Source organism: Castor canadensis, chromosome 13 (genome assembly GCF_047511655.1).
Source record: "Castor canadensis chromosome 13, mCasCan1.hap1v2, whole genome shotgun sequence".
In the NCBI taxonomy this organism is placed as follows: Eukaryota; Metazoa; Chordata; class Mammalia; order Rodentia; family Castoridae; genus Castor; species Castor canadensis.
Window position 1 is genome coordinate 78,036,807 of NC_133398.1, and position 26,101 is coordinate 78,062,907.

At 36.6% G+C, this 26,101-nt stretch overlaps 1 protein-coding gene across 3 annotated transcripts in view; it reads right to left on the bottom strand.

Annotated features, from left to right (window-relative positions):
* Positions 1–1,952: 1,952 nt before the first annotated feature.
* Carnmt1 (carnosine N-methyltransferase 1) overlaps positions 1,953–26,101 on the bottom strand; it is a 33,729-nt gene continuing 9,580 nt past the window's right edge. The window contains exons 4-8 of one of the 3 annotated variants that reach the window (XM_020186236.2): positions 14,488–14,628; positions 13,345–13,523; positions 11,306–11,419; positions 2,785–2,888; positions 1,953–2,127 (exon numbers count right to left, since the gene is read on the bottom strand). In XM_020186236.2, the coding sequence (XP_020041825.2) occupies positions 2,026–2,127; positions 2,785–2,888; positions 11,306–11,419; positions 13,345–13,523; positions 14,488–14,628 (640 nt within the window). In that variant the 3' untranslated portion in view covers positions 1,953–2,025. The other 2 variants (XM_020186245.2, XM_074052068.1) reach the window with 2 other exon arrangements.

Consider the following 26,101-nt stretch of genomic DNA (forward strand, 5'->3'; position numbering starts at 1 on the left):
GCTAGGACAAAACTTAAGAAGTACAAAATTAAATAAGCCCTCCAGTGACGTCTATTACTGATACCATCTCTTCAAGTTTAGAATCTATTAACTGTAAAAGCTACAATAGAAAAGGTGATACAAATTTGTATAGGACATTTAAAAAATAATACTCATGATATGAGGGAGAAATTAAAAACACGTAATAAAACAAATCCACTACTGTCAACCACCTGTTTTTGCCTTTGTGGGAAAAACAAAACTCATCTGTTTTGATACAGGCTATAGAAGAGTAAATACTAGTCAGTGATTAAAAAGCAATTCGAAATTACTCAAAAATGTGCACTCGTTGCTCTTCAAGGGGGGGCTTTTCCCCTATCGATGAATTTCAATTTCATTCATATAAGTAATGAGAATTCCCATCAAACGAACATGAGCCAAGTACTGAGGGAAAAAAGAATAGCAAATAGTTTAAAAAACAAATCAACTCATCAACAAACAACCTAAGTTATAGACTTCCCTAACTTGACAAGTCAGATTACCTCCACAGAACCCTCTACTGCATAGTGGAGTAAAGATCACAAAGGCCCCTCACTGTATGCAGAACCTCTCCCAGCTAGGAGCATAAAAATCCTGCAAAACCTAAGTGAGATCTTAAAATTTACAAGTAAGTTTTCCCACAAAAACATGACATTTATGCCACCAGCACATCAATCAGATTGTCCATGTAATTCAAACTGCCACAGAGGTCACTTAAAGCAATCAACAAACATCTGTGAAAATACTCAACAAGACATCTTTCTTTTCTCCAAGAAAAGGTTAAAACATTAGTCATCTCTGCTTTCCAAGTGACTGGAGACAATAACAAATGTAATAATAGTTTCAACAGAAAAAAAATACCAAACAAACTCCCTCCAATAAAGATCTGCTAGAGGTAGAAATTTGAAGCAGCACACAAGCTATAATTTAAGCTCTGTCTATCAGGGAACAAAAAGGATGTTAATCTGAAATTACATGAATGGTTGCTGCTTACCATGTTGAAGACACAGACCATGGGCAGTAATTCATCCCTGAATTTCATATTCAAAATTTCCCACATTCATACCATTATGCCAGCTTTGACTAGTATATAATTGTTTTAACTAAAAAAAAGTGCTTGCTTTCATAAACCAGATAATCTAAAGAAAAGACATTGTTGTAAACATCACACTAACAAACTAATCATTTCTATTTTGAGATATTTCATACGGGCAGATTTTATTCTTATCTTTCCAGTTTCCTCACACTACTTTAAAAAGGGCTTTTGTGCCTTATTTAGAATGCTGAGCTCTCATACACTTCAAAGTTAACCATGATGAGGATGCTTTCATAAAGTGTTGAGTTTAGTGTAAAGACAGTTTCTCAGTTACCTGAATATTTTACTGACCTGAATTTATTTTACAATTAAATTTAGCATTTCATGATAGTGAGATGTTTGATGCTCCTCTAAATTTCAGCTGAACTAGGAAAACAAACAAAAACTAATTCAAATGATAAAAGAATAGATTATGTACAGATTGCTCAGGTCCAACGTGAACAAAAGTCCCAGTTCCAGATGTTGATTGTGACTGAGGATCCTTAGACTCTTCTAAAAATAACATGTGCAACGCACACAAAACCATTAAAAAGTAGATTATTATGGACTTCAATACTATCAGTCAGTAATATGGCAGACTTGTAACAGACAGCTTCATGAAGACATTGGAGTTTAGGTTTTTTTCCTACTGAAAGACAATTCTGGGCTTCAAAGAAAAAAATGAACGTGAAGATATTTCCTCCATTTTTACTTGTGTAGTACAAATATGCATGGCATTAGTATATTTCTGAAAAAAGCAGTAGACATTATTAAGAAAATAGATACTATTTCTAAATTTTGTAAGGAATAAGAAGGCACCACTGATTTGAGGTTATGTCCTGTCATCACTGATAGTTGATTTTGTGTTGTTTATTTCAGCATTTACTCTTACTAAACTGTTTCCCGGGTGATATCACATAAGAAAAAGACCATTATTGTGGTTTACGGACCACAAACAAGACACATTCATAGTAGTATTTCATCATAGAGAGGTCATTCACAGTATATGTTGATAATACAGATTCTTTTTCTACCTGTAAGAGAAACAAAAATCATGATTATCATGATGACAATACAACTAAGAAATGCTGAGCACTTTTATGTGGTAGTTATTACCTTAAGTATACATCCACTTGTCACAACGACTGCCTCCATAAGATTCGTACTATCAGTAATCTTTTACAAAGAACAGGCTACACAGTTATTCAAGATCATACACCACTAATACATGGTAGAACTGAGATTCAAACTCAGACAGTCTTAATCCAGAGCTTGAGATCTGAAACCACTTTAATACATTGTTCTATTCGTCTTTTTTTTTTTTCCTGGCAGGTCTCAGAGTGTTATGTGGGTTAATCTCCTCTGTTTATTCTTAAGAACAAATCTATTTGTTATTTTTTAAATGAATGGAATGCTTATAAGTTAATGAATAGAAACACGATAGCCAAACCCATGATTAAAAAGATCATGCAGGACAAAAGAACTTAGAGAACTAAACTCCTTTCAGTTTTAGTAGACAGGCCGGAGACTTGTCTACTTCCAGTGTTATGATGATCAGCTATCACTTATTGAAAACTTATTTCCCCAGCTTATAGTCTCCCTTCATGTACACATTATCCCAAATCTTTATCTACATTCCTGTTTAAAGGCTTTGAAGGCTAAACTTTGGCAATATTTTATTCCATCCTTACCTCTAGCTGAAATCCATATTGCAGAACAACATTTTTTATATCCTCATAGCTCAATTCTATGGAAAGTTCATTTGCCAGATTTTCAAAATGGTACAGAAGAGGACCTATAGGTTAAAGACACTATGAGTAAATTACTTGAATATAAGCATGTACTAGTAGCTATATTAGACTGAATTTCAAGTTTATTACGTTGAACACTGGATGAGACAAAAATAAAAAGGAAAAGAACCATTATATTTGCTGGGGACAATTATCCAAATCTCTGATACTTTGGCCCAGTAACTAACATCTGAGAGCTGGGCCTATAAGCATGGCGAATCCCTCTGTGTATACCTGCCCGGCAGTGTGACTATCCACATCATGGACCTTCATCTGTAACTCTTCAGTTACTGAAGGAGTAGCTGAATCACAGAATGTTAAGTCCCCAAACTCCAAAGGCATATTGTAATTATAGTTCTGTAAGTAAATGCAAAACTGCAGTTACAAACTAGTTATCATAAAAAGAGAGGATTATGTTAGCCTGGATAAGAGTGTGAAGGTGGAGAAAAATTTAGGGAAGGCTTCCAGGAAGGAGGTTACACAAACGCTGGCTTTTGTTCTTTCTTCTTTTTTTTCAGTACTGGGACTTGAACTCAAGGCCTTCCACTTGCTATGCAGATGCTCTAACACAAGCCAAAGGGGGCTTTTTAAGTGCACTGTCATGTCCCAGCTACCCTAGCTCCGACTTATAATTGTGTGACTATGGGCAAGTCACTAAATCTGTTTTATCATTAGCATGACCTTAATGTGAAATAATATGCAGTACACTTGGCATAAATACAGCACTGAGTAAATGACAGGTATTGCACCTATTTTTATGACTTTCTTCCCTTTACTGTTCTCTCATTCCATATATTCAGGGAATTAACATCTGGTTGAAACTAGAAATTTTCACTTTCTCTCTCTCACTTTTTGCCCAAACCATAAGCCTCATCCAAGGCAACATTAACAGTTATACCTCAGACTAATTTAGACCGCCTTCTCTTTACCTTTCATTAAGTATAAATCTTGCATCCTCTTTTCTACCCAACTCTTCATATAATGTGCTAATCATGGCAGATAAAAATAACGAATGGGACAAAGTTTCTGCTCCTAAGAGGCTCACTATCCTGTTGATCATATGCAGGGTAAAAGTATTTCTCACCTTATTTTTCTTTTCTCTGATTGGTGAGACATGGGTTTGAATTCAGGGCTTCATGCCTGCACAGCATGCACTCTACAGCTTAAGCCACACCTCTAGTCCATTTTATTCTTGTTATTTTGAAGATAGGGTCTTGCAAACTATTTGCCTGCACTGGCCTGGAGTCATGATCCTTCTAATCTCAGCCTCCCAAGTAGTTAAGAATACAGGCGTAAGCCACCAACGCCTGGCTCTTCCCCTATTTTTTTTATCCTCCATAAGCTATTAAACAAAAATGACCTTGAGTATAATTTATTTAATGTTAGCACTTTTTTCAAGAGATAATAACAATGGTTCCTTATCAAACTACTTCATCAAACCTAAATTACTGTTAGTTGTATTAGTACAGTAAAAATGATGGCAGCTACCATTTACTAGGCACCTGCTGTGTCCTTAACTATTCTCCAGTACCCTTTTATAAGAATGTAGAGCCTCATGGCAAACTCCAGCTTTTAGGGTTTATTTTGTTTCTGCTTTATTTCAAAAGCCTCTGATGATATGGTTTTACGTGTGTGTGTGTGTGTGTGTGTGTGTGTGTGTATACTCCAGTGATTCTTACACTCAAGCCACATTTTTACCTCTATTCATGATATTTGTGTTCAATCTGGAGAAAGCTCCATTTTTTCAAACTCAAACTTTAGTCATGCTTGAAAACCTTGTTGAAATAAAATCTCTTGCAATTGCTTTAAGTGGGGTGGGGAGGTTGAGGTGGGGAGATGGTAGGGGCAACCTAACAAATGTACAGTATAAGCCTATTTGGAATTGTCACAATGAATCCCCCCTGTACAATGAATATATCCTAATTAAAAAAAAAAGAAACCCTTGTTGAAATCCATCCAAGTCTTCAGCCCTACTGCTCATCCTCTTAACAGTGCATATATTAAAACTCATTTACTCCAACAGAGGATTGCTCACTGATTATTTTCATGTTAAGTGGCACTGTTTTATAACTAGTTTACAAACTACATGCCAAGAAACATCTTAAATTTCTTTTGAATCTACCAAAATGCCTTGAATAGTGCTGAATGTACATTTTAAGAATCTCTAATTTTACCAAAGAAAACAGCTGTGGTATGTCTTCTATTATAAATGGTGCTTTGACAAATATTTCTGTACATTGCAGATTTTCCCTTAAAAAGATGTTTCTTAAAGGTCAAAAAGAATTAAGCATTTTTACTGATTTGATTTAGATTGCCAAAATGCTTTCCAAAAGAGTTATGGGCTAACAGTCCTTTATCTGAAATACTTGGGACAAGTGTTTTGGAATATTTTCATGTGTGTGTATATATATGTATATGGTGCAGGTTTTGTTTTTGTTTGCAGTGCTGAATGAACTCAGGGCCTTGTGCATGCTTCACAAGTACTCTGCTACGGAGCAACACCCTCAATCCCTGAAGGTAATTTTTTGCAACATTTTTAGTGCACGTGTATTCTTATGGTGATCCATAACATGAAGTCAGATGTGGAAACTTCCATCTGCGAGAACAAGTTGCTGTTGCAGTGGAGCATTTCATTTTCATTAGGGATATTCCACCTGTATAAATTTTCAGTCACAATTTAATGAGTATTTGTTTCAATACCTTAGCAACTGGTGGTATGCAATAGTACAGTTACTTTGAAAAACAGGTTGATATTTTCTTAAGAAGTTGTAGACACACTCACCATATATGATAAAGCAAGTCTATTACTTGATAACCCCAGGGGAAATGAAAACTTACAGCCACAGAAAGATGTGTTCACATGGTTATAGCAACTTTATTCATAATCATAATAATGTGGCAACAACCTAAATGTCTATCAACCAGTAAATGGATAAACAAAATACAATATATCCAGTAGAATATGACTCAGCAATAGAGGGGCGCAACCTATGCAGCAGCATGGGTGAATCTTTTCAGATTCACAGCATTACACTAAGTAAAGGAAGCCAGAGACAAACTTACTGTATGACTACTTTTGTGACATTCTGGAAAAGGGAAAACTACAGTAACAGAAATCCAAATAGTGACTGTCAGGTATGAGAGTTAGGAGTGAAATGATGACAACAAAGCACAGAGAACTTTGGGGGTGATGAAAATGAAACATTCCACAGCGAAGTGGTTACATGATTATCCATCAAAATGTACATTTTTCAAAAAGGAGAACTTTATTATATGTCAATTAGATCTCCAAAATATCTGATTTCAAAAAAAGAAAAAAAGAATTTTTATTAAACAAAATACTTCCAAATTTGTTACAGGGGAAATGATAGGATGTACATTAATAATTTGAACTGACATTTTTACTGTGTAGATGTTTTAGGACTATTTATCTATTCCATTGCTTTTAGAAATGTAGATTTGGTCTAAGTTTTTGCTGGGTATGTCTGCCCATTAACCAGTCTTTAGTCTTTGCCCATACCTGATTATTTTCCCCAGTCAGACTTCTACAGGTGTAATTAATAAGGTATATAACAGTGAATGTAATTGTGTGATAGACCAGATGGCAAATATTTTAAGCTTTGTGAGCCACATATGCTACCATTTATTTGTGTTTCTCCCCTTAACCATTTAAGAATAAGAATTAAAAATCCTACCTGATAAGGCCATACAAAATAATAGGCTAACAGTCAAATTTAGAGTATAGGTAAACAGTTCCCTTAAATAGCTCGACAGCTTTCCCTAACAATGGGGAGTGTTAAGAGTATCTCAAATTTCCTTTAAAGCATTTTAAAGACTAGTAATCCTCCAACTCTGACTTGATGCAACTTAGGCAATATTTTCCTAATTTACTTTCATATAGTTTGTCAGTATTAGAGGACAGCAGCAATTGTGTTTCTCCTTATATGTGAATATACTCGTATTCTAAGTCTATGTATGCATAGAGCAAAACACCCTTAAGGGGCTGATACACTTGCAGTTTTCAGAGAAAAATAAGCCTCCAGATCCATATGGCTGAAGTAAAAACCAAGAGAATGTTAAGAATTGCCAATACAGATGCCACTTTGTCAGATCTCTTGGCAGCCAAGCTCCCTCTCAGATACCTGAACATACTTTGTTCCTTCTTTCAAATCTGGAATGATCCACTCATTCACATGCACAATATATCCACTATTTGCCAGCCAGGCTCTATACCAAGTGGCTAAAAAAGCATTAGAACCCAGCTCTCATCAAGTTTAGAGAGGACAGGAAGCAAGAGGGGGAGAAAGCGGAGACCTAAGACAGAAGAAAGATCACAAAAGGCCCTATACGTAATCCTGGAGAGTTTCAGTTTTTAAGAAAGCTAGAGCTTCATGCAGGGAGGCATAGATTTACACACTGGAAAGATCACTGGTGAAAATACTGAGACATGCAAAGGCCATAAAAAACTGCAGACAACTGAAGGACAGGGACACAGTAAGAAACTAATCCTAACCCAGACAAGCAATTATTAAGGTGAAGCAATTTTTTTCCCTACCCAGGGACATTTTCCAATGTATAAAGACAGTTTTTGGTTGTCATAACTGGGAGGTACTACTGGTAGTACCCTGGTAGAGACCAGGGATGCTGTTAACTGACTTATAACAGAGAGACCCAATCATCCCCAAATTGAAGAATCACATGCCTTTTGGGCGGGGCATGTCAGTAGTGCCATAGGTGAGAAACCATTATAGAGTTTTAAGAGATTCAACTTGCGCTAATGGCCCATGCCAGTAATCTTAGCTACTTGGGAAGGTGAGACTGGGAGGATCACTATTCCAGGCCAGCTGGGTTAAATAGTTGATGAGACCCTCATCTCCAAAATAACCAGAGCAAAATAGACTGGAAGTGTGGTTCAAGCGGTAGAGCACCTGCTTTGCATCTGCAAAGCCCTGAGTTCAACCTCCAGTCCCATTCAGTGGCTCACACTTATAATCCCAACTACCGAGGAGACACTGGGAATTTCACAGCGTGAGGCCAGCCAGGCAAAAAATCAGCAACAGCCCATCTCAACAAACAAGCCGAGTGTGGAGGGGGCACATCTATAATCCAACCTATACAAGAAGCATAAGTAGGGGAACTGTGATCCTACACCAGCCAGGAAAAAAAGCAAGACCCTATCTGGAAAAATAACCTCAAGCAAAAAATGAGCTGATGGTGTGGCTCAAGCTGTAGAATGTTTGCCTAGCAAGTACAAGGCCCTCAGCTCAAATCCTAGTACAACAAAAAAATTTAAACTTTCATATTAACTGGATGCAGACGGTAAGGAATGTTCATGTTCATTACTACCCTTCCTAATTTATAGGAAGCCCTAATCCCCAGCATAGTTACATTTGTAGATAGGGCCTAAAAGGAAATAATTAAAGTTAAATGAGGTTATTTACTAAGGATTTACTGAGGATTCAACCCAGGCCCTTGCATGCTAGGCAAATGCTCTACCACTTGAGAAAGGACCCCAGCCCTCACTTACACTCTTTTGTCCTCTTTTCCCCAACCCCAGGCCCAAAGAGCCATGTGCAACCTGTGAGGAGAGCCCTTACTGGATGTCAACCTGGCTGGAACTTTACTCTTGGAATTCCAGTAAACTATCCAATCTGTGGTATCTTGTCATGGCAGCTCAGGCTAGCTAATAATAATAAAACCAGTTTGTTGGTTGGTGGAATCTGAGTAGATGATAAGAAAGGTACCAGGGAAGAATGGACATCATCTTCTTGAGACACAGTTTTTTGTTTTTTGTCTGAGCCACTCCACAAACCCTTTTTGGTGTTGGGTGTTTTCGAGATAGGGTCTGTTTGCCCGGGCTGGCTTCAAACTGCAATCCTCCTGATCTCTGCCTCCTGAGTAGCAAGTATTATACAGCTGTGAGCACCTGGCACCCAGAGAGATACATAGATTTTTAAGTATCAGTGGTTCATCCAAGTAAGACAAGACTGGCTTGGAGTATGAGAAATATTTGGATGGGAGATACAGACTGGGAATTGAAAGAATAGGGAAAGCCATCCAACTAGATAGGAGGAACATGGAGTAAAGAATGAATACATGGCATAAAAAATGAAAAACACTGGAATACACCAATATTTAAGAAATAGTTGATACTGAGATTTTTAAAATATTCTCTAACTTATACATGCAAACGATTTTATTTGTAAAATATTAACCTTCCAAATAATTACTTTTAATACGCTTTTCCATTATTATAATTCTCAAAAATATTTTCAAACTCTACAGTTAATGACTGGCAGTCCTGACTTCCTGTTAGTCAATGTGCTCCATGACTTCTGCACATGACAGTCTGCAAGCCACACTGCAGCACATCTACTCTTAACCAATGGTATGCTCCTGGTTACAAGGGCCAATTATACTTGTTTCAGGCAGCTATAATTGTTATTATGACACACTTGATAAAATAACAAAAGAAGTGCTCATAAACAAAGTTGCTTCTATGAAAGTTAAGTCAAGTACTCTGGAAATACTGAAAACCTTACCAAAATTCAGTACCTAGGATCAAAACCATAATTACATAAAGACAGGAACACGTTACTGTTAAGTTACCAACTGACAATAAATGCCAGGCTATAAGTCTGTCTCTGCCACACACAAGCTATAGGATCTTTCTGCTAGTTACTTAACCCAAGATTCAGTTTCTTCAACCATTAAATAGTGCCTTTTCAATGTAAGATTGCTCTGAGATTTGCAACAGTATTTATAAGGGGATAACATAGTTCCAAACTCACAGGGAGCAAGTATCCAGTAGGTAATATTTTTTAACCATTACTTGGACAAAGTTTCCTAAAGTAACTAGTTTTAAAGACCTAAAGTTTAAGGTGTTTGATTCTTATGACTGTATTTTACAACTGTCGCATCTGATCCTATGGGATTCTAAAAAGAACTGTGGAAGACTTACTACTTGAGTCTTGATGGCAAAATCTGAACAATAAAACTAAAACCATATCATCTGTGTTCTAATACAATATAAGCCTCATCTTGAAAGCCTTTATATTCTATTCTTGATGTCTTTCTAAACATAGTTTATATATCTCACTAAAGAAAGAATATACTTACATTGATATTTTATTATATTCCCTTTATTTTAAAAAGACAAAACTGGCAATTTCCTACATATTCTAGATGGGAAGATTGTGTCATACTCCTTTGATTTTTGGCATCAGGCAGTGCTGCAATCACAGAGGTTCTTGACCCCAAAGGGCTCAGGGCAGGAATGAACAAGACAGGACATACAAAAAGACTCACTCAGGAAGGGAATGACAAAACATGTATCGAGAGGGCCAGAAGGCTGATGACCACCTGGCAAAGTTTTATTTTTCTCAGCCAGCTTTATACAAGAGACGAAGAGACTTAAACAACAAAAACACTCTGATCATTTACAACTTTTCTGTTTTTGCCATCCTGTATTTTTACTGCCAGTATCCTTGACTAAGAATAAACTTCTTTTTAGTCAAGGAAAACCATTTAGCATTACTTCCCACCGTGATAGAGACATGGTGCACTGGCAGATTCCGACCTTGTCAAAATGCTGCTAAGCCACAGTGACCTTATCAGAGTGTGGCTTTTGGTTCCCAACAAGGCAGTAGGATACAAGTTTTTTGCATAAATGAAATTATATTTCTGTTTTTTCTTAACCTCAAAGTAATCTAAAAGTATGCACATATGAATAAATGGAAAAAAAAAAAAGACTGGGCATGGTGGAGCATGCCTTGTCATCCCAGCTTTGGGAGCCTGACGCAGGAAGTTCCATGAGTTCTAGGCTGGGGCTACATAGTCTCAGAAAAAACAAAACCACAACAAAAACCACTATCTTCTTAGCATAATATTCTGCTATCTCCATAGAATGGGGGTTAGGAAAAATAAGGTAATGGTTACCTAACCATCAGGTTAAAAATGTAGTCTAAAATTACTATTATTTGAGTGGGGGTAGTACTAAGGTTTGAACTCAGGGCTTCGTGCTTGCTAGTCAGGCACTCTACCACTTGAGCCACTCTGTAGCCTGTTATTGTGTTGGGTATTTTGAGACAGGGTTGAGAACTATTTTCCTGGACTGGCTTTGAAGCACAATTCTCTTGCTCTCTGCCTCATGAGTAGCTAGGAATACAGGCATAAGCCACCGGTTCCTGACTATGGTCTGAAATTATGACTATTATGAGTTTGACCTAAATATAAATATACTGATGTTTAAGTTTCTGCCTTTTGCAAGCGTTGCCACTAGATGTAGTCTAAAGGAAACTGCAGAGGTTTTAAAACATGTACAGCATGTTCATGGGCATTTGGTGCTGTGAAGCTACCAAATGTAAAAACAGCTCAAATGACTCAGATTAATATGAAACTTAATAAATACTGAAGCACTTACCAAGATTTATCCAAATTCCACCTGGCTTGAGTATTTTCCATATTGTGTCAATATAATCAATTACATTGTGAGCAGTGTCTATGAAGAAACAGGTTGCAATACAGTCCCAGGTATCTAATCAAGAAAAACCAGAACACGGCACTGTTATATTAGTTTGCTTTAAACTTGCCAGGTACTTCTTACAAAGTATTGATATTTTATTAACTGCAGGTTGGTTACAGAAGCTAACTTCTAACCAATACTATAATCAACATAACCTACTATATAATCATCTATGGGAGATATACTGTAATTCATAAACAATTGTCAATAATCTAATAAAGTAATCAATTTAGAAACTATTTGTGATAACATATCCCATTAGGCATTATCAAATGATATGTGCAAGTTTTGTTAACATATATTCATTCAACTTCTAGCCTTCACTACTTTTTTTTTTTTTTGGTTGTGGTACTGGTGATTGAACCCAGGGCCTTGCACATGCTAGGCAAGCAATCTACCACTGAGCCACATTCACAGCCCCTAGTCTTCATTTAAATCTGTGGCCTGGCACAGGTAAAAGCACTTGATTGGAAGCACTTGACCCCAACCAAGGACTCTCTGCACCCTCTGCTTTTTCAAACCTTGCTCCAGATGAAAGCAATCCTTGCTTAAGTGAAGCTTTCCATTATTTCACTCCTATTTTGAGACCTTGCTCCGTAACTTTTACCCACAGCTAAGATCATCCATCTGTCCCTTTCTAACTTCAGAGTACAGTTTGTCCCCAAAATTAAAAACTCTATGCTGTAAAACAAAATCAAATAGGTGAAGCATTTCCTATGTTGTTACTACCTTATTCTAAGTCCTCTCTCCAATGGCTTCCTATTTCTCTCAGAGTACAACTTAGAATCTTTGCTGTGGCCCACATGTCTGTTCTCCAACTTTCAACCCTCTGATCATCCCACTGTCCTACCCACTCAATGTACCCCAGGTTCCTCCTGGAGTATAACAAGCAGTCTCTGTACCCCTTCCACAGTTATTCCTTCTGTGTGCAACATTTCCCCCAAATCACTCTTTTGAAGTTCTCGGCTTGACATTTCTCTCTTTAGTTTCTGCTTTTAGAAAGGCCTCCCCTGACAACTCTATATAAAACAGCAGCCTTGGGCTGGTGGAGTGTCTCAAGCAGTAAAGCACCCGCCTAGCAAGTATAAGGCTCTGAGTTCAAACGTGAGTACCAACGAAAAAAACAAAAACAGAAAAAAACAGTAGCCTCTCCCAAGCCACTGTGCACACCCTGGTACCCAAACTTTTCTCCCTCTCAATATTGTTATTTATTTGTTATTGCCTCTCTTCCCCTTCTAGAATTAGTCCCTTGTGGACAGAGACTATATTTTACTCACTGTTCTGTTTTGAAGCCTAGAACATACCTGTTATATAGTAGGTACTAAGCAAATATTTGTTGAAAGAATGATTTTGCTGACCACTCAGCACTGTTTTCTTCTTCCTGTTTCTGCCAATCTCTCGTTTCTCTTTTCCCATTACTATTACCCTTCCTCTCATTGTCTAACTCAAATGTTTTCAAAGGTTTGCCAGGTTGAAATGCAATTTTACAACCTGATTATAAAGGTATCCCACAATCCAGAACCAACATCCTTTTCTGGCCATATTTCTTATTAAATCTCTTTCCCTGCCAGTCTGGCTATGCTGTTGTTCCTCACTACCTTATTCATTCATATGCTTATACTTCTGCCTGACTAAACACTCTTCTTCTCTATCCTTCAAGTCACAGCCTTTCTATAAAGAGCTTTCTCATACTATCTTACTTTCATATTTATTGCATTCCTGATACATTTGTACTTTGTTTACTCATTGTCTTATAATAACAGACCCAATGGAGTCTAAATTTGATTATAAATATATTTCTTTATATTTCCTAACATTGCCTTGTGCATGACCCTGAAAATATTATATATTCTGCCATCAAAATGAATGACCAAAACATTGGTTGATTAAGTTTAGAATAAAGGATGACACCTTCCAAATGCTTGCTTTGAACTTACTGCATTCTGAATAAATCTCCTGAAAATCTCCTGCTGTCATAGAAAAGTTAGAACCAGGAGGAAGACTGTGGGGATCAACATCAGGGAAAAAGATGGGTCGAATCTGATCAGCTGATCTCCGGTTATTGCTAAACTGATGGATCCAAGGATAAAGTTTATATTTATTAATTTCAGAACATCTGCAAAATATGAGCATAAAATTCAGTGTTAACATTTTACCAAGAAAACCTACCTTAAAGACTAAAATATAATCTGTTTGATTGAAGGTTTGCATATATAACTCATTAGAACTTAACAGTGGCAACACTACATCCCACTCAGTTATCTGAAAATGTACAAATACATGTAGATGAGCAACCAATCATGGATTAAAAGACAGGAAAAAAAATTAGAGATATAAATGTAAACTTCATTCAAATTTATAAAAGTGTATTTTTAAACTTCAAACTCAAGTAAAAGCAGTCAAACTCGTTTTCAAAAAATAGTAGTGGCTTCAACTAAAACAGTTTGCTACCTATTTAACTATTTTATATAGCCCTCTTCTTTTTCCCTTCTCACCAACCCCTAAACTCATACTGCCACCTGAGACAACATATTATTTTAAAAAGGCAGCTATTTGTTTTGCTGTAACAACTATCTTCTGACTTTAAAAATAATAACTCTTTTTCCACTACCTTCTATTCTAATAGAGGCCACAGAATTCTCAGAGATCTTTCCAACACATGAGCATACTTTTGTCCATTTTATATGAACTTGATTGAGGAAAAGTTGTGATTGCTACTCTGAACTCTTAATTCTACTACATAAACTAAAAGGGTGAAGAAGTCTAAGAAACAATGATAAAATACTCCTTCCTGTATCAAACCCAGTCCTGAAGAGTCTATACAGAAATCATTTCAGCTTCATAGAATGCTCAAGTCACTTTCCAAAGTCATTTACTCATCTTGTTTCAACATTCTGTTAACCAGGTAGCATTTTGGTTCAAGTGGTAATTTATATAAGCATTTTGAATTCAACATAAATATGTATGATTTGTATATCATAATCCGATACTATGTATATATCTTCAAATTCAGAATTGTTCAAAAATAAGTCAATCTGATTCTAGAAATTACTATTTCCAGCAAAAAGTAAATTAAATACCTGTTGAGTACAAAGTTGGAAGAAAAGAGCATAAAAAAACTCCATTCATTTCCTTGACAAGCATAACCTAGCATAGCTATTTCCCAGGCCAATCTTCCTAGTCCAGCACCAGGTACCAGAATATTTACTTTAGAAGGATCCCTGAAATGAAATAAGGCAATTATATCCAACCCCTCAAAGAAAAAAAAAAAAAAAAGACAAAATCCACATTAACAACTAAAGCTTGCTTAATTATTCAATAAGAATAAAGTTCACTAGGATCCTGACTTCTTAAAATTGAGAGATACTTTTAAAGATCAATTTAAAAAAGAGGTGTAAGGAATTATCATGTGTTCAGATATCAGGTGAGGGTTTTAGTCCCCCAAAATTAGTTTTTTAAACAAAAAGGAATCACCTTATATCTGAAGACTCAATGAAGTTACTTATATTTCTCACAGCTGTCACCCAAACAATCGTCTTAGAAAGATAAGTTACTCCAAAGTGATCCCAATTACATATGAAGAATTTGAACAGAATTATTTCATGAAATAATCAAAGAAAAAATAATTTTACTCCTAAATTCTATGTGTAATACGATGATTTATATAACCAAATAGAATAAGTATATTTAGATTTTAATGTGTCAGTTATATCTCTAAAACTTTATTCCGGTTAGAAAAAATAGGGATGTGTGTGTATATGATGTGCACACTTTAAAGAAGAGAAGAGATACATCCTCTCAGTTGTGGCCAACCTCTATCAGTCACCTAACAAAAATAAACTTATTTTTTATATTGGAATTTGAAAGCTCTTAGCTCTGGGACTTAGTGCTGCTTATGTAAGAGCCTGCCAGGACTGGAGATATAGCTAACGTGGTCGAGTCCCCTGGGTTGAATCCCCAGTACCACCAAAAAAAAAAAAAAGAAAGAAAGAAGAAGCTGCCATAATGGCAGCCTAACCATTCCACCATCTGCCAGACCCACCAAAAAGCCCTACTCTCCAGAATTATCTCTTCCTTTTCTTTCTGTCTGCGCAATCAAAAAATGCATTTCTAACCCCAGTCCTTCAGTGGCTGTTCTCAGCTTAGAGTTCAAAAAAAACCATGGGCTACATATGAAACTCAGTGGTAGAACGTTTGCCTAGCACATGCAAGGATCTGGATCCTTGAACTGAAAAATATATAAATATATAAATAATGTAACACAAAGTAAAAGGATTTGGAAATAAATTCATAGTCTTTATTTAAAAAATTACTAGTAATCAATTTCTGAGTAAATAATAATCAAGTAAAAAAAATTAGAAATCACCTAACCTTAAGGTGCTAATAACAGTACCAAGCACTTTGGTAAGTTACAGAAAGCCAACTTTTTATGACTGCTATTATCAAAATTTCCCCAACTAATCAGAACCACAGAACTCTCTACCCTAACTCGTAGCAAAAAATATATTAACTGTACTCTGTAAGACTACTATTAAAAGGCTATCATCCAATCACTGAGGACATATATAACAAGGCCTTAAAAATTTGCAGAGACTACTACAGAACTACAAATTATTTGCATTATAAAAAGGATTTTAATAGGCATGTAAGAGACATATTAAAACAGATCGTCTAAAACTGAAATGATCAAAAATCAAGCAAGCAAAGAGTGAGATCAACTATTTCTCTATACCTTTGATTTTAGCTATATCTTTTCAACAGTTCTGTGTATAAGGGAATATTAACATAATGTAATATGTTAGCAATAATGTTTATGAAACCAATACACTCCACTATAAATCTTTAAGAATTCTAGTATTTCTATGAAGGTATTTCTGTGGAGAAGATGAAAAATATAAATGTAAGTATAGACCTTAATGCTGAGGTGATTTTGAACCAAGCTGAAACTTTAAAACCCAGGAATATGTGGTTCAGTAATCAAATATTACCTGCTTGAGGTTCTTAGCAAAAAAGATGTAAACAAGCTTACCAAGTTAATAAGGCCTAAATAGGGTAAAATTGTATATTTACTATACATTTAACAGCCCTAATGTACAAGGGAAAAGTCTCAGGAGTGTTATTCAAGAACAGAATGAGGAAAAAATACATCTGTAAGGGCAGAACACCACAGACTATGTGTCTGAAGAGGCCATGAACCCTTTGGCACAAACTATTTTACCAACCATAAATGTTATTCTTGATAAGAGATTATTCTGAATACAGAATAATCTTTGCATTGCAGATTAGAAAACTCCAATACAAAATACTCTTCTTTTGCATCAACATGGTGACACTTGACTGACCTCTGGTGGTAGGAATACATGCAAACTCTTAAGCATCAAAAGTCCTGAATCACAGCTACTCTGTTCAATAAGGTAAAGCCACTAATCACATGTGACTTTACAAATACTTAAAAGGTACAAATTGCAACGTATTGTAAGTGTAAAACAAACCCAGATCTAATAGACCTGATATAAAAAGGAACACAAAGTATCTCAATAATTTTTTAATATTGATTATATGTCAAAATAAATTTGGGTATGATAGGCTATTAAACAACTGGGCTATTATACTGTTTCTATTTTACCCTTTTATGTAGCTCTTACAAAATTTAAAATTACATATATGCCTTGCATTTGTGGGCTGCATTATGTCCACAGATTTTGAACAGTGCTGGTCTAAATACATATAAATCATAAAAGCATTACACTGAGCAGAGGTTAAAGACAGAGCACTGGAATTCAATTACCAGCACCCTGCCCCCTCCAAAAAAAGTTACACTGTGCAAAAAGCAATTGTGAAATTGTACTATAAACCATTAAATCTTAAAATCTTACAGAAGGGTACAAGAGTACAGAAGAGTGCAGAGGCATACACATAGGGAACATGAACACTTAACTTTGCCAACTCCTGATGTATCCTGAACCCCTTTCCCTAACAGTACACAGTACTTCCTTAATTTTCCACTACATGACTTATCAAAATCCCAATTAAAGATATTTAATTATTTCTAATCTTTTGCTATTATGTAAAACTAATCCCCTTAGCATAAATAATTTCCACATATAGAAGTATACCTGTAGAAAGCTTCCCCCAACTTGAACTGTAGAAATATGTATTTGCATTTTGACAAATATTGTTAATCACTCTTCATAAGACTTACTAATTTATTCCTTTACTAGCAACATGCTTTCCTACATCTTCACTAACAGTTATCTAACCTTCAGATCTTTGCAATGTAGTCATTGAAAAATGGCATCTTAGTGTGGTTTTTACATTTGTATTTTCTTAAAAGATGGAGCACCTTATATTTCTTTTTATTAGCTATCTATTTATAACATTTTTTTCTGCTGGGTTATTAATCCTGAATGGCTTACCACTGAGTTATTACTCTAAATTTATGAGCACTTAAAAAAAAGAAAAATAGACTTATGAGCAACACCACCAACAACAGGTGTTGGCGAGGATGCGGGGAAAAAGGAACCCTTTTACACTGTTGGTGGGAATGTAGACTAGTACAACCACTCTGGAAAAAAATTTGGAGGCTACTTAAAAAGATGGACATCGATCTACCATTTGATCCAGCAATACCACTCTTGGGGATATACCCAAAAGACTGTTACTCCAGAGGCACCTGCACATCCATGTTTATTGCGGCACTATTCACAATAGCCAAGTTATGGAAACAGCCAAGATGTCCCAGCACTGACGAATGGATTAAGAAAATGTGGTATCTATACACAATGGAATTTTATGCAGCCATGAAGAAGAACGAAATGTTATCATTCGCTGGTAAATGGATGGAATTGGAGAACATCATTCTGAGTGAGGTTAGCCTGGCTCAAAAGACCAAAAATCGTATGTTCTCCCTCATATGTGGACATTAGATCAAGGGCAAACACAACAAGGGGATTGGACTATGAGCACATGATAAAAGCGAGAGCACACAAGGGAGGGGTGAGGATAGGTAAGACACCTAAAAAACTAGCTAGCATTTGTTGCCCTTAATGCAGAGAAACTAAAGCAGATACCTTAAAGCAACTGAGGCCAATAGGAAAAGGGGACCAGGAACTAGAGAAAAGGTTAGATCAAAAAGAATTAACCTAGAAGGTAACACCCACGCACAGGAAATCAATGTGAGTCAATGCCCTGTATAGCTATCCTTATCTCAACCAGCAAAACCCCTTGTTCCTTCCTATTATTGCTTATACTCTCTCTACAACAAAATTAGAGATAAGGGCAAAATAGTTTCTGCTGGGTATTGAGGGGGGGAGCGGGAGGGGGTGGAGTGGGTGGTAAGGGAGGGGGTGGGGGCAGGGGGGAGAAATGAACCAAGCCTTGTATGCACATATGAATAATAAAAGAAAAATGAAAAAAAAAAAAAAAGAAGAAATTTTGATTTGAAATACATACCTCTTTGGTCTAAGAGGGCTTTCAGAATGAAGAATAAATTTATCTTCAGCCTCTAAACTACTACTGCATTATCTCATAGTCTATATTTCCTCTTAAAATGGGTTTCTTTAGCTTATCCTCTCATAAACTGTAATTTACATTCTTTACTTTAATCTAAGTAGAAAAAAAATGGTTCTTTAACGTTTGAATATTTTTCCTAATGTCCAACTATGTACAAGAAGAAAAAATTTCAACTGATCAATAGCACATCAATATCTTCTTGGAACAGAGTGAAATGCCAAGACATAACCAATTTTTCCCACAAACAATATCAACGATATGTTTTATTAGCGCTGAATTCTTAAGTCTAAATGATTAGATACTTGAAAAAAATTAAAAATCTCAATACATACTGTTCTATCAACTGCAAAGAGTTACACTGTACTTATGTTTACATATGAGAAAAAAAATTTAATTAAAAAAATATAGTTGCAGACTTCAATGTGCAACTGTTCTCTAGAGCAGAGTTCAAAACCAATTTAAAACAAAAACAAGTTGGGCACTGATGGCTCACGCTGTAATCCTAGCTACTCAGGAGTCAGAGACCAGGAACTATTTACCTGTGCAAATAGTATGTGAGACCCTATCTTAAAAAAACCCATCATGTACAAGGTGTAGGCCCTGAGTTCAAGCCCCAGTACTACCAAAAAAAACAAAATAAAACAAAACAAAAACTAATTAGCTACTGAAGTAGTATTTGTCATTGAGCATAACTTAGATGGCATTTCCTTATTAACAAACAGACCCCATTCAGGAGTAAGTCGCTCTGTAGCTTCAAAGTTGCTTGGTGCTTATAAACGCAGGCATACTACTATCCTAGGCATGAACAAATTAGACAGACTAATAAAACAAATATGTCTACATGAGAAATGTTTGTAAATGCCACAATGTACCCCCACCCAGCACAACAAAATAACGTATTTTAATCACAACAAATACAGTTAGTTCTATGCGTATCTCAGTAAGTACACTATCTTTTATATACAGTTCAGGTAGAAAAGGCCCAAAACTTGAGAAACTAAATTTAAATATCACCAAAATGAGTACAAACTATAACCTAATCTATCTTTCCCAAATATTCCAGAGAAAACTTGGCATTCAGCACAACTAGACAGCATTTCCTTATTAAAAGGGAAATTTCAAATTTCTTTCTTTTTTGGTGGTAATAGGATTTTGAATTCAGGGCCTCACATTTGCTAGGCAGGTGCTCTAACACTTTGGTCTTGCCACTAGCCCCCAAAATTTCAAATTTCAAAAAGATAAGTTGACTCAAAAAGAAAAGGCTGGTTGATTTAAATTTGAGTCAAATTCAGCCTGACCCTATGTTTGCTGTGGCACAAGTGGGATTTTGGAGATTTATTCTTAGGCTCAGCTGACCAGGACTTATACAAAACCAATCTGGATTCTGAAGAGTTGTAATTAATATCCCTTTCCCAGGCTCAGGGGTTTACTTTTGCTTTGTTTTTGAGACAGGGCCTTGCTATGTAGCCCAGGCTGGCCTTGAACTTGCAATCATCCGCCTCAGCCCCCCAAGTGCTGGGATGAGAGACATGTGCCACCAACAGAAAAAGATATTCTGAATTGATAATACAGATACCCAAACATCAAGAAGCACAGGAAAGGGCTACTTTACACAAACAGGATAAAATACAAAGAAACCTACATCTAAGACACCTCAAAGTCAAAGTGCTAAAAAGCAAAGGTGCAGGGTAGGGTGGAAGAAATGGGGAGTAACTACTTAATGGGTCTGGGGGTTTATTTTGGGTTGATGAAAAAACTGGAATTATATAGAAGTGATATATATACAATATTGTGAATATACCAAATACCCAGCACCTCCCTATGTACTTTGGCACTCACTGAGCACACCAACCCGGAATTGTTTATTTTACAATAGTTACTTTTGTTACACACATTTCACCTCAACAAAAAGAGGACAAACCATGAAATCATAATAGAAATTGCTGGGTGTCATGGTGCAGACCTATAATCACAGCTACCTAGGAAGCAGAGGGAGGAGGATCACAAGTTTGAGGAAAGCCCAAGCAAATAGTTTGAGAGACCCCATCTCAGAAACAAAAATACTGGCTGGCTGAGTGGCTCAATTGATAATCGAGTGCCTGCCTAGCAAGCATGAGGCCCTGAGTTCAAATCCCAGTACTGCCAAAAAAAAGTTAAAAGAAAAAAAAAAGGGCTGGGCTCATAGCTAATAATAGAGCACCTGCCTAACATGGACAGGCTGAGGGTTCAACCAGTAATACATAAAAAAAAGAAGGAAAAAAAGCTGTCTCCTTAACATAAGATGTTCAAGACAGCTTTTACACCCATCAGATTGGCAAAAAGTTAAAAAACTTAGTAACAATGCTTGACAGGGCTATTAATTGACAGGCACTTGCATATATTACTGGTAGGGTGACCAAACAGTACAACCTTTATAGAAAAATGCAGCAATGATTGTGGCAGGCAGACTCTGAAGTGGGCCTTCCAATACTCCTTACCTCCTGCTATATATGCCTTTATGTATTTCCCTTCCCTTTGTATGGGGAACCTAGATCTTGCTTCTAACCAACAAAATATGACAACAGTAATGTGATCTCATGCCTCAGATCACTACCAGCGTAGACTCTGAGAGCATGCTTGATCTGAGACTCTACTTGCTGACTTGAAGTATGTGGCCATTTTGGGAACACTCACAAGACAAGGAGCTGCCTGCTGCCTGTAGGAGACATGGCAGGTTTCCAGCTTCCAGCCAGCCATGTAGCCAAGGGTCCTCAATCCTACAACCACAATGAACAAAATGTAACAACAGGAGTGACCCTGGAAGCAAATGCTTTTCCAGTCAATCCTCTTCAAGCAAGCACATAGCTCAGCAGACACCTGGATGCAGCCTATATGACCCTATAAAGGACCCAGTTAATTCAAATCCAGATGACTGATGCACAGAAGCTCTGAATGTGCTATTCTGAATAGTTAAATTTGTGGTAATTTATTGCATACCAATAAGTACATATGCATCTACCTTCTGGATTGGACAATCTCACTTCTAAAAATTTAAATTAAAAATATACTTCTAACAGTATGAAAATACAAGCTGGGCACTGGTGGCTCACCCCTGTAATCCTAGCTACTCAGGAGGCAGAAATCAGGGGGATAGCAGTTTGAAACCAGCCCAGGCAAATAGTCTATAAGATCCTATTCTCAAAAAAACCATCACACACACACACAAAAAAAAAGACTGGTGGAGTGACTCAAGGTATAGTATAGGCCCTGAGTTCAAACCCCAGTATGGCAAAAAAAAAAACAAAAAAACAAAAAAACAAAAACCCCACATATGCATATATGCATAAGGTTTTTAACTGCAGCATAGTTTATGGTTGTAAGATTGCCAAGTAGCTATACAGCCAAATGTAGCAAATTACTGAGAAAGATCTCCATGGACTGCTATATAGCTGTATCTAGGATATATTAACTCAAAAAAAGCAAATGCAAAATATATAGCATGCAATCTTTTGTGTATGACAAGAGGGGATAATTTTTTTTAAATGTACTCGCTATTATTTTTGGAGGGAGGGGGAACTGGAAACCAATAATATTGCCTATACCAAATGTGGGTGTGGAGAGAGGGGATATGGAAGAAAAAAGGGAAGAAATGGCACTTCTGGAATATCACTCTGTAGTCTAGTGGATAGTCCATAAATCAAAATATAAAAATAAATCAATAAAATGGGAGGACGACAACACAATCATCCTAAAACTAAAAGCAAAGAGAAACAAACCTAGGTATACTGAATTTCAAATGAAAAAACATAATGGGCCAGATGCCAGTGCCTCACACCTGTAACCCTAGCTACTTAGGAGACAGAGATCAGGAGGATTACAGTTCAAAGCCAGCAGGGGCAAATAGTTTAAGAGCCTCTATTTCAAAATTACCACCTTTCCAACTTGGGCCCAGCAGGATGGCTCCCACAAAGGGTGGCAAGAAGAAGGGATGTTCTGTCATCAACAGGTTGGTGATCGAGAATACACCATTAGCATTCACAAGTGAATTCATGGAGTGGGCTTTAAGAAGCATGCCTCTGAGGCACTCAGACAAATCCAGAATTTTGCGACGAAGGAGATGGGGACTCCAGATGGGCATTGAAAAGGCTATCTATCAGGGCCAAAGGAATAAGGAATGTCCCACAGTGTGTCCTTGTGCAGTGATCAGAAAACATAACAAGGATGAAGACTCACCAAACAAGCTCTCAACTTTGGTAACTATGTTCTTGTTACCACATTAAAAAATTTGCAGATAGTCAATGTGAATGAGAAGTTAACAGCTGAGTGAAAATAAAGTTGTAAAACTGCCAAAAAAAAAAAAAAAAAAAAAGAAAGAAAACACCCAATGCAAAAAGGGTTGGCGGAGTGACTCAAGTTGTAGAGTGCCTGCCTAGCATGTATGAGTGCCTGAGTTCGAAACCCGTACCACCAAAACAAAAAAGCGAATGGACTAGAGTGGAGTGGAGGTTCAAGAGGGTTAATTTGAGTACATTGTGAAGAATATTTTATTATTTACCCTAAGTCTGGGGGAAAAATAATTGCTAGAAAATCCTGAACTCCTTTTAGTAGGTTTCTTTTTAATAGAGGAATAGATGTAACATTTATAAAACCAAATGTGCTGATATTGGTCACCAGGGTTCTCACTGTGGAAAAAGGTAAATAGATATAGAGAAGAGGCAAAACCAAGGAGGAAACCTATAGATAGGAATGACATTAGTTATCAGCATGAATTCCTAATTTCCACTATGTGGGGGGGGGGAGTGTGTGTGTGTGATGTGTGAGTCCATCTACTGAAAGGCCCAGAAGAAATGACACCTTATTAAAATGTGACAGACCTGGTGTCAGCTTGTGGTTTCTCTGTAAATTCCACATTAAAAGGAACCAGGAGCCAGGTGTCATTGGCTCAGGCCTGTAATCCTAGCTACTCAGGAGGCAGAGATGAGGAGGATCACGGTTTGAAGCCAGCCTAGGCAAATAGTTCTTGAGACCTTGTCTCGAAAAAACCCATCACAAAAAAGGGCTGATGGAGTGATGTAGGCCCTGAATTCAAACCCCAGTACTACAAAAAAAAAAAAGTCCTTGGACAAAAAGCCAACTCCTGAACTGAAGTCAGGAACAGAGAAGATGGGCCTGAAATATCTTGCTTTAACAGGAAGTACCAAAAAAAAAAAAAAAAAAGTAATGGATAATAATCTACCAAATAAAATAGGAACCACAAGTCCTTCCTAAGGAATAGTTAAAAACGTATGTATGGGAGAAGGAAGAGCTCTTCATTATAGAAGAATGCAGACTGCTAATCGTAAAGTTAGAAAATCACCACTTCCCAAGCCACATCACAGCACAGATTGCTTCATGCAGGAATCATCAGTGAAGGATAATTCTAGGGGGCATAAAGTATGAAGGGAAGCAGGATATTAATAGCATGGTCTAATATTGCCTTGTCAGAAATTGCTTCCAAGTTGAGAGAGGAGATATAATAACTAAACAGTAGGAAAACCAGGTAACACCATAAATGAATGTTTAAACAAACCTAAATTTTTAGTGATGGATTGACAGACATTGTATGTTTCTGTAACTGAAATCAGGAAAAAGGACATAATATTCTGTAAAATAACTTCCTTGTATTCTTCAAAAACGTCAATGTCACAAAGTCAAAGAAAGGCCAAAGAACTGTTTCAATTAAAGACATTGACAATTAAGATGCCAGACTGCATGGAAAAATAAATACTCTAAAGGACGTTATGAAATATGAATATATTCAGTATTAAGGTTAATTTTCCTCAGTTTTTTTTTGGTGCTGGGGCTTAAACTCAGGGCCTACACCTTGAGCCATTCTACCAGCCCTTTTTTCTGATGGGTTTTTTCAAGATAGGGTCTTGAGAAGTATTTGCCCAAGGCTGGCTTGGAACCGCATTCCTCCTGATCTCTGCGCCTCCTGAGTAGCTAGGATTATAGACGTGAGCCACCGGCTAACTTTCCTCAATTTTATAACTGTAAGAGAATACCTTTATTCTTGATAATAAACTCTGATGTATTAAGCAGTTAAAAAAAAAGTGTCACTGGGCACTTTTGGCTCACACCTGTAATCCTAGCTACTCAGGAGGCAAAGATCAGAAGGATCACAGTTTGAAGCCAACCCGAGGAAATAGTTGGTGAGACCTTATCTCGAAAAACCCTTCACAAAAAAAGGCTGGTAGAGTGGTTCAAAGTGTAGACCCTAAGTTCAAGTCCCAGTACTGCAAAAAAAAAAAAAAAAAAGTGTCATAAACACAAACTGACCACTTCAATGGTTTTAAAAAATAAGTGTGTGTGTGGTTTTATACACACACATAAAGCCAAGAATGAGGGAGAGGGAGGTAAGGAAAGGGTGGAAATGATAAAGCAATGTGGAAAAAAAGCTAAAAATTGATAAATTAGTAAAGAGTACATGGGAGGTCTCTGTAAAATTCATGCAATTTAACCATAATTTTGAAGTTATTTCAAAATAAAAAGTTTTTAAAAAGAGACACACATATGTACTGACAATTCTGGAAGGATACACCCAAACTCAGGGGTTCTGAATATGGGACCAGTGGATCCCAGGGTTTTGTGGATAAAATCCACTGGGCCTATGAAAAGGATGGGGGAAAAATTACATTTTAACTTCATCAATCTTTAACTGATATTTTCTTCAATTATTAATGTAGGCAACCAACAAAAATCACATTTGGACTTCACAGCAGTTCTCAAAATAACACATATACCTTTTAGCATTTTTATAATCCAGTAATTACACTTGCTGCTAGACTGTAGTTAATGCAATACATTGTAAAAAGCACTTAATATCATAAATTTGCTTTTTAAGTATTCTGGTAACTTTATTTCAAATTAACTTCTTTACAATTCTATGCATTTTATTTTATTCATTTGTAAACGTTATTCTGAAAAGCAGACCACGGGCTTCAGTCTGTCCAAGGGCTCTAGGTCACAAAAAAGTTAAGAACTTCTTCTCCAAAGTACAGAGCTCTCCTTTGCACATAGGTACATCATAATGAGACAAATTAAAAATTTGCAGGTTTTTGCTTTGCCATAAAGCAGATTATAAGATGCACCATCACCGATAACAAGTATTCATTTTAACTTTTCTCATAATTGATTTCCCATAATTGCTAGAACAAAAATTAC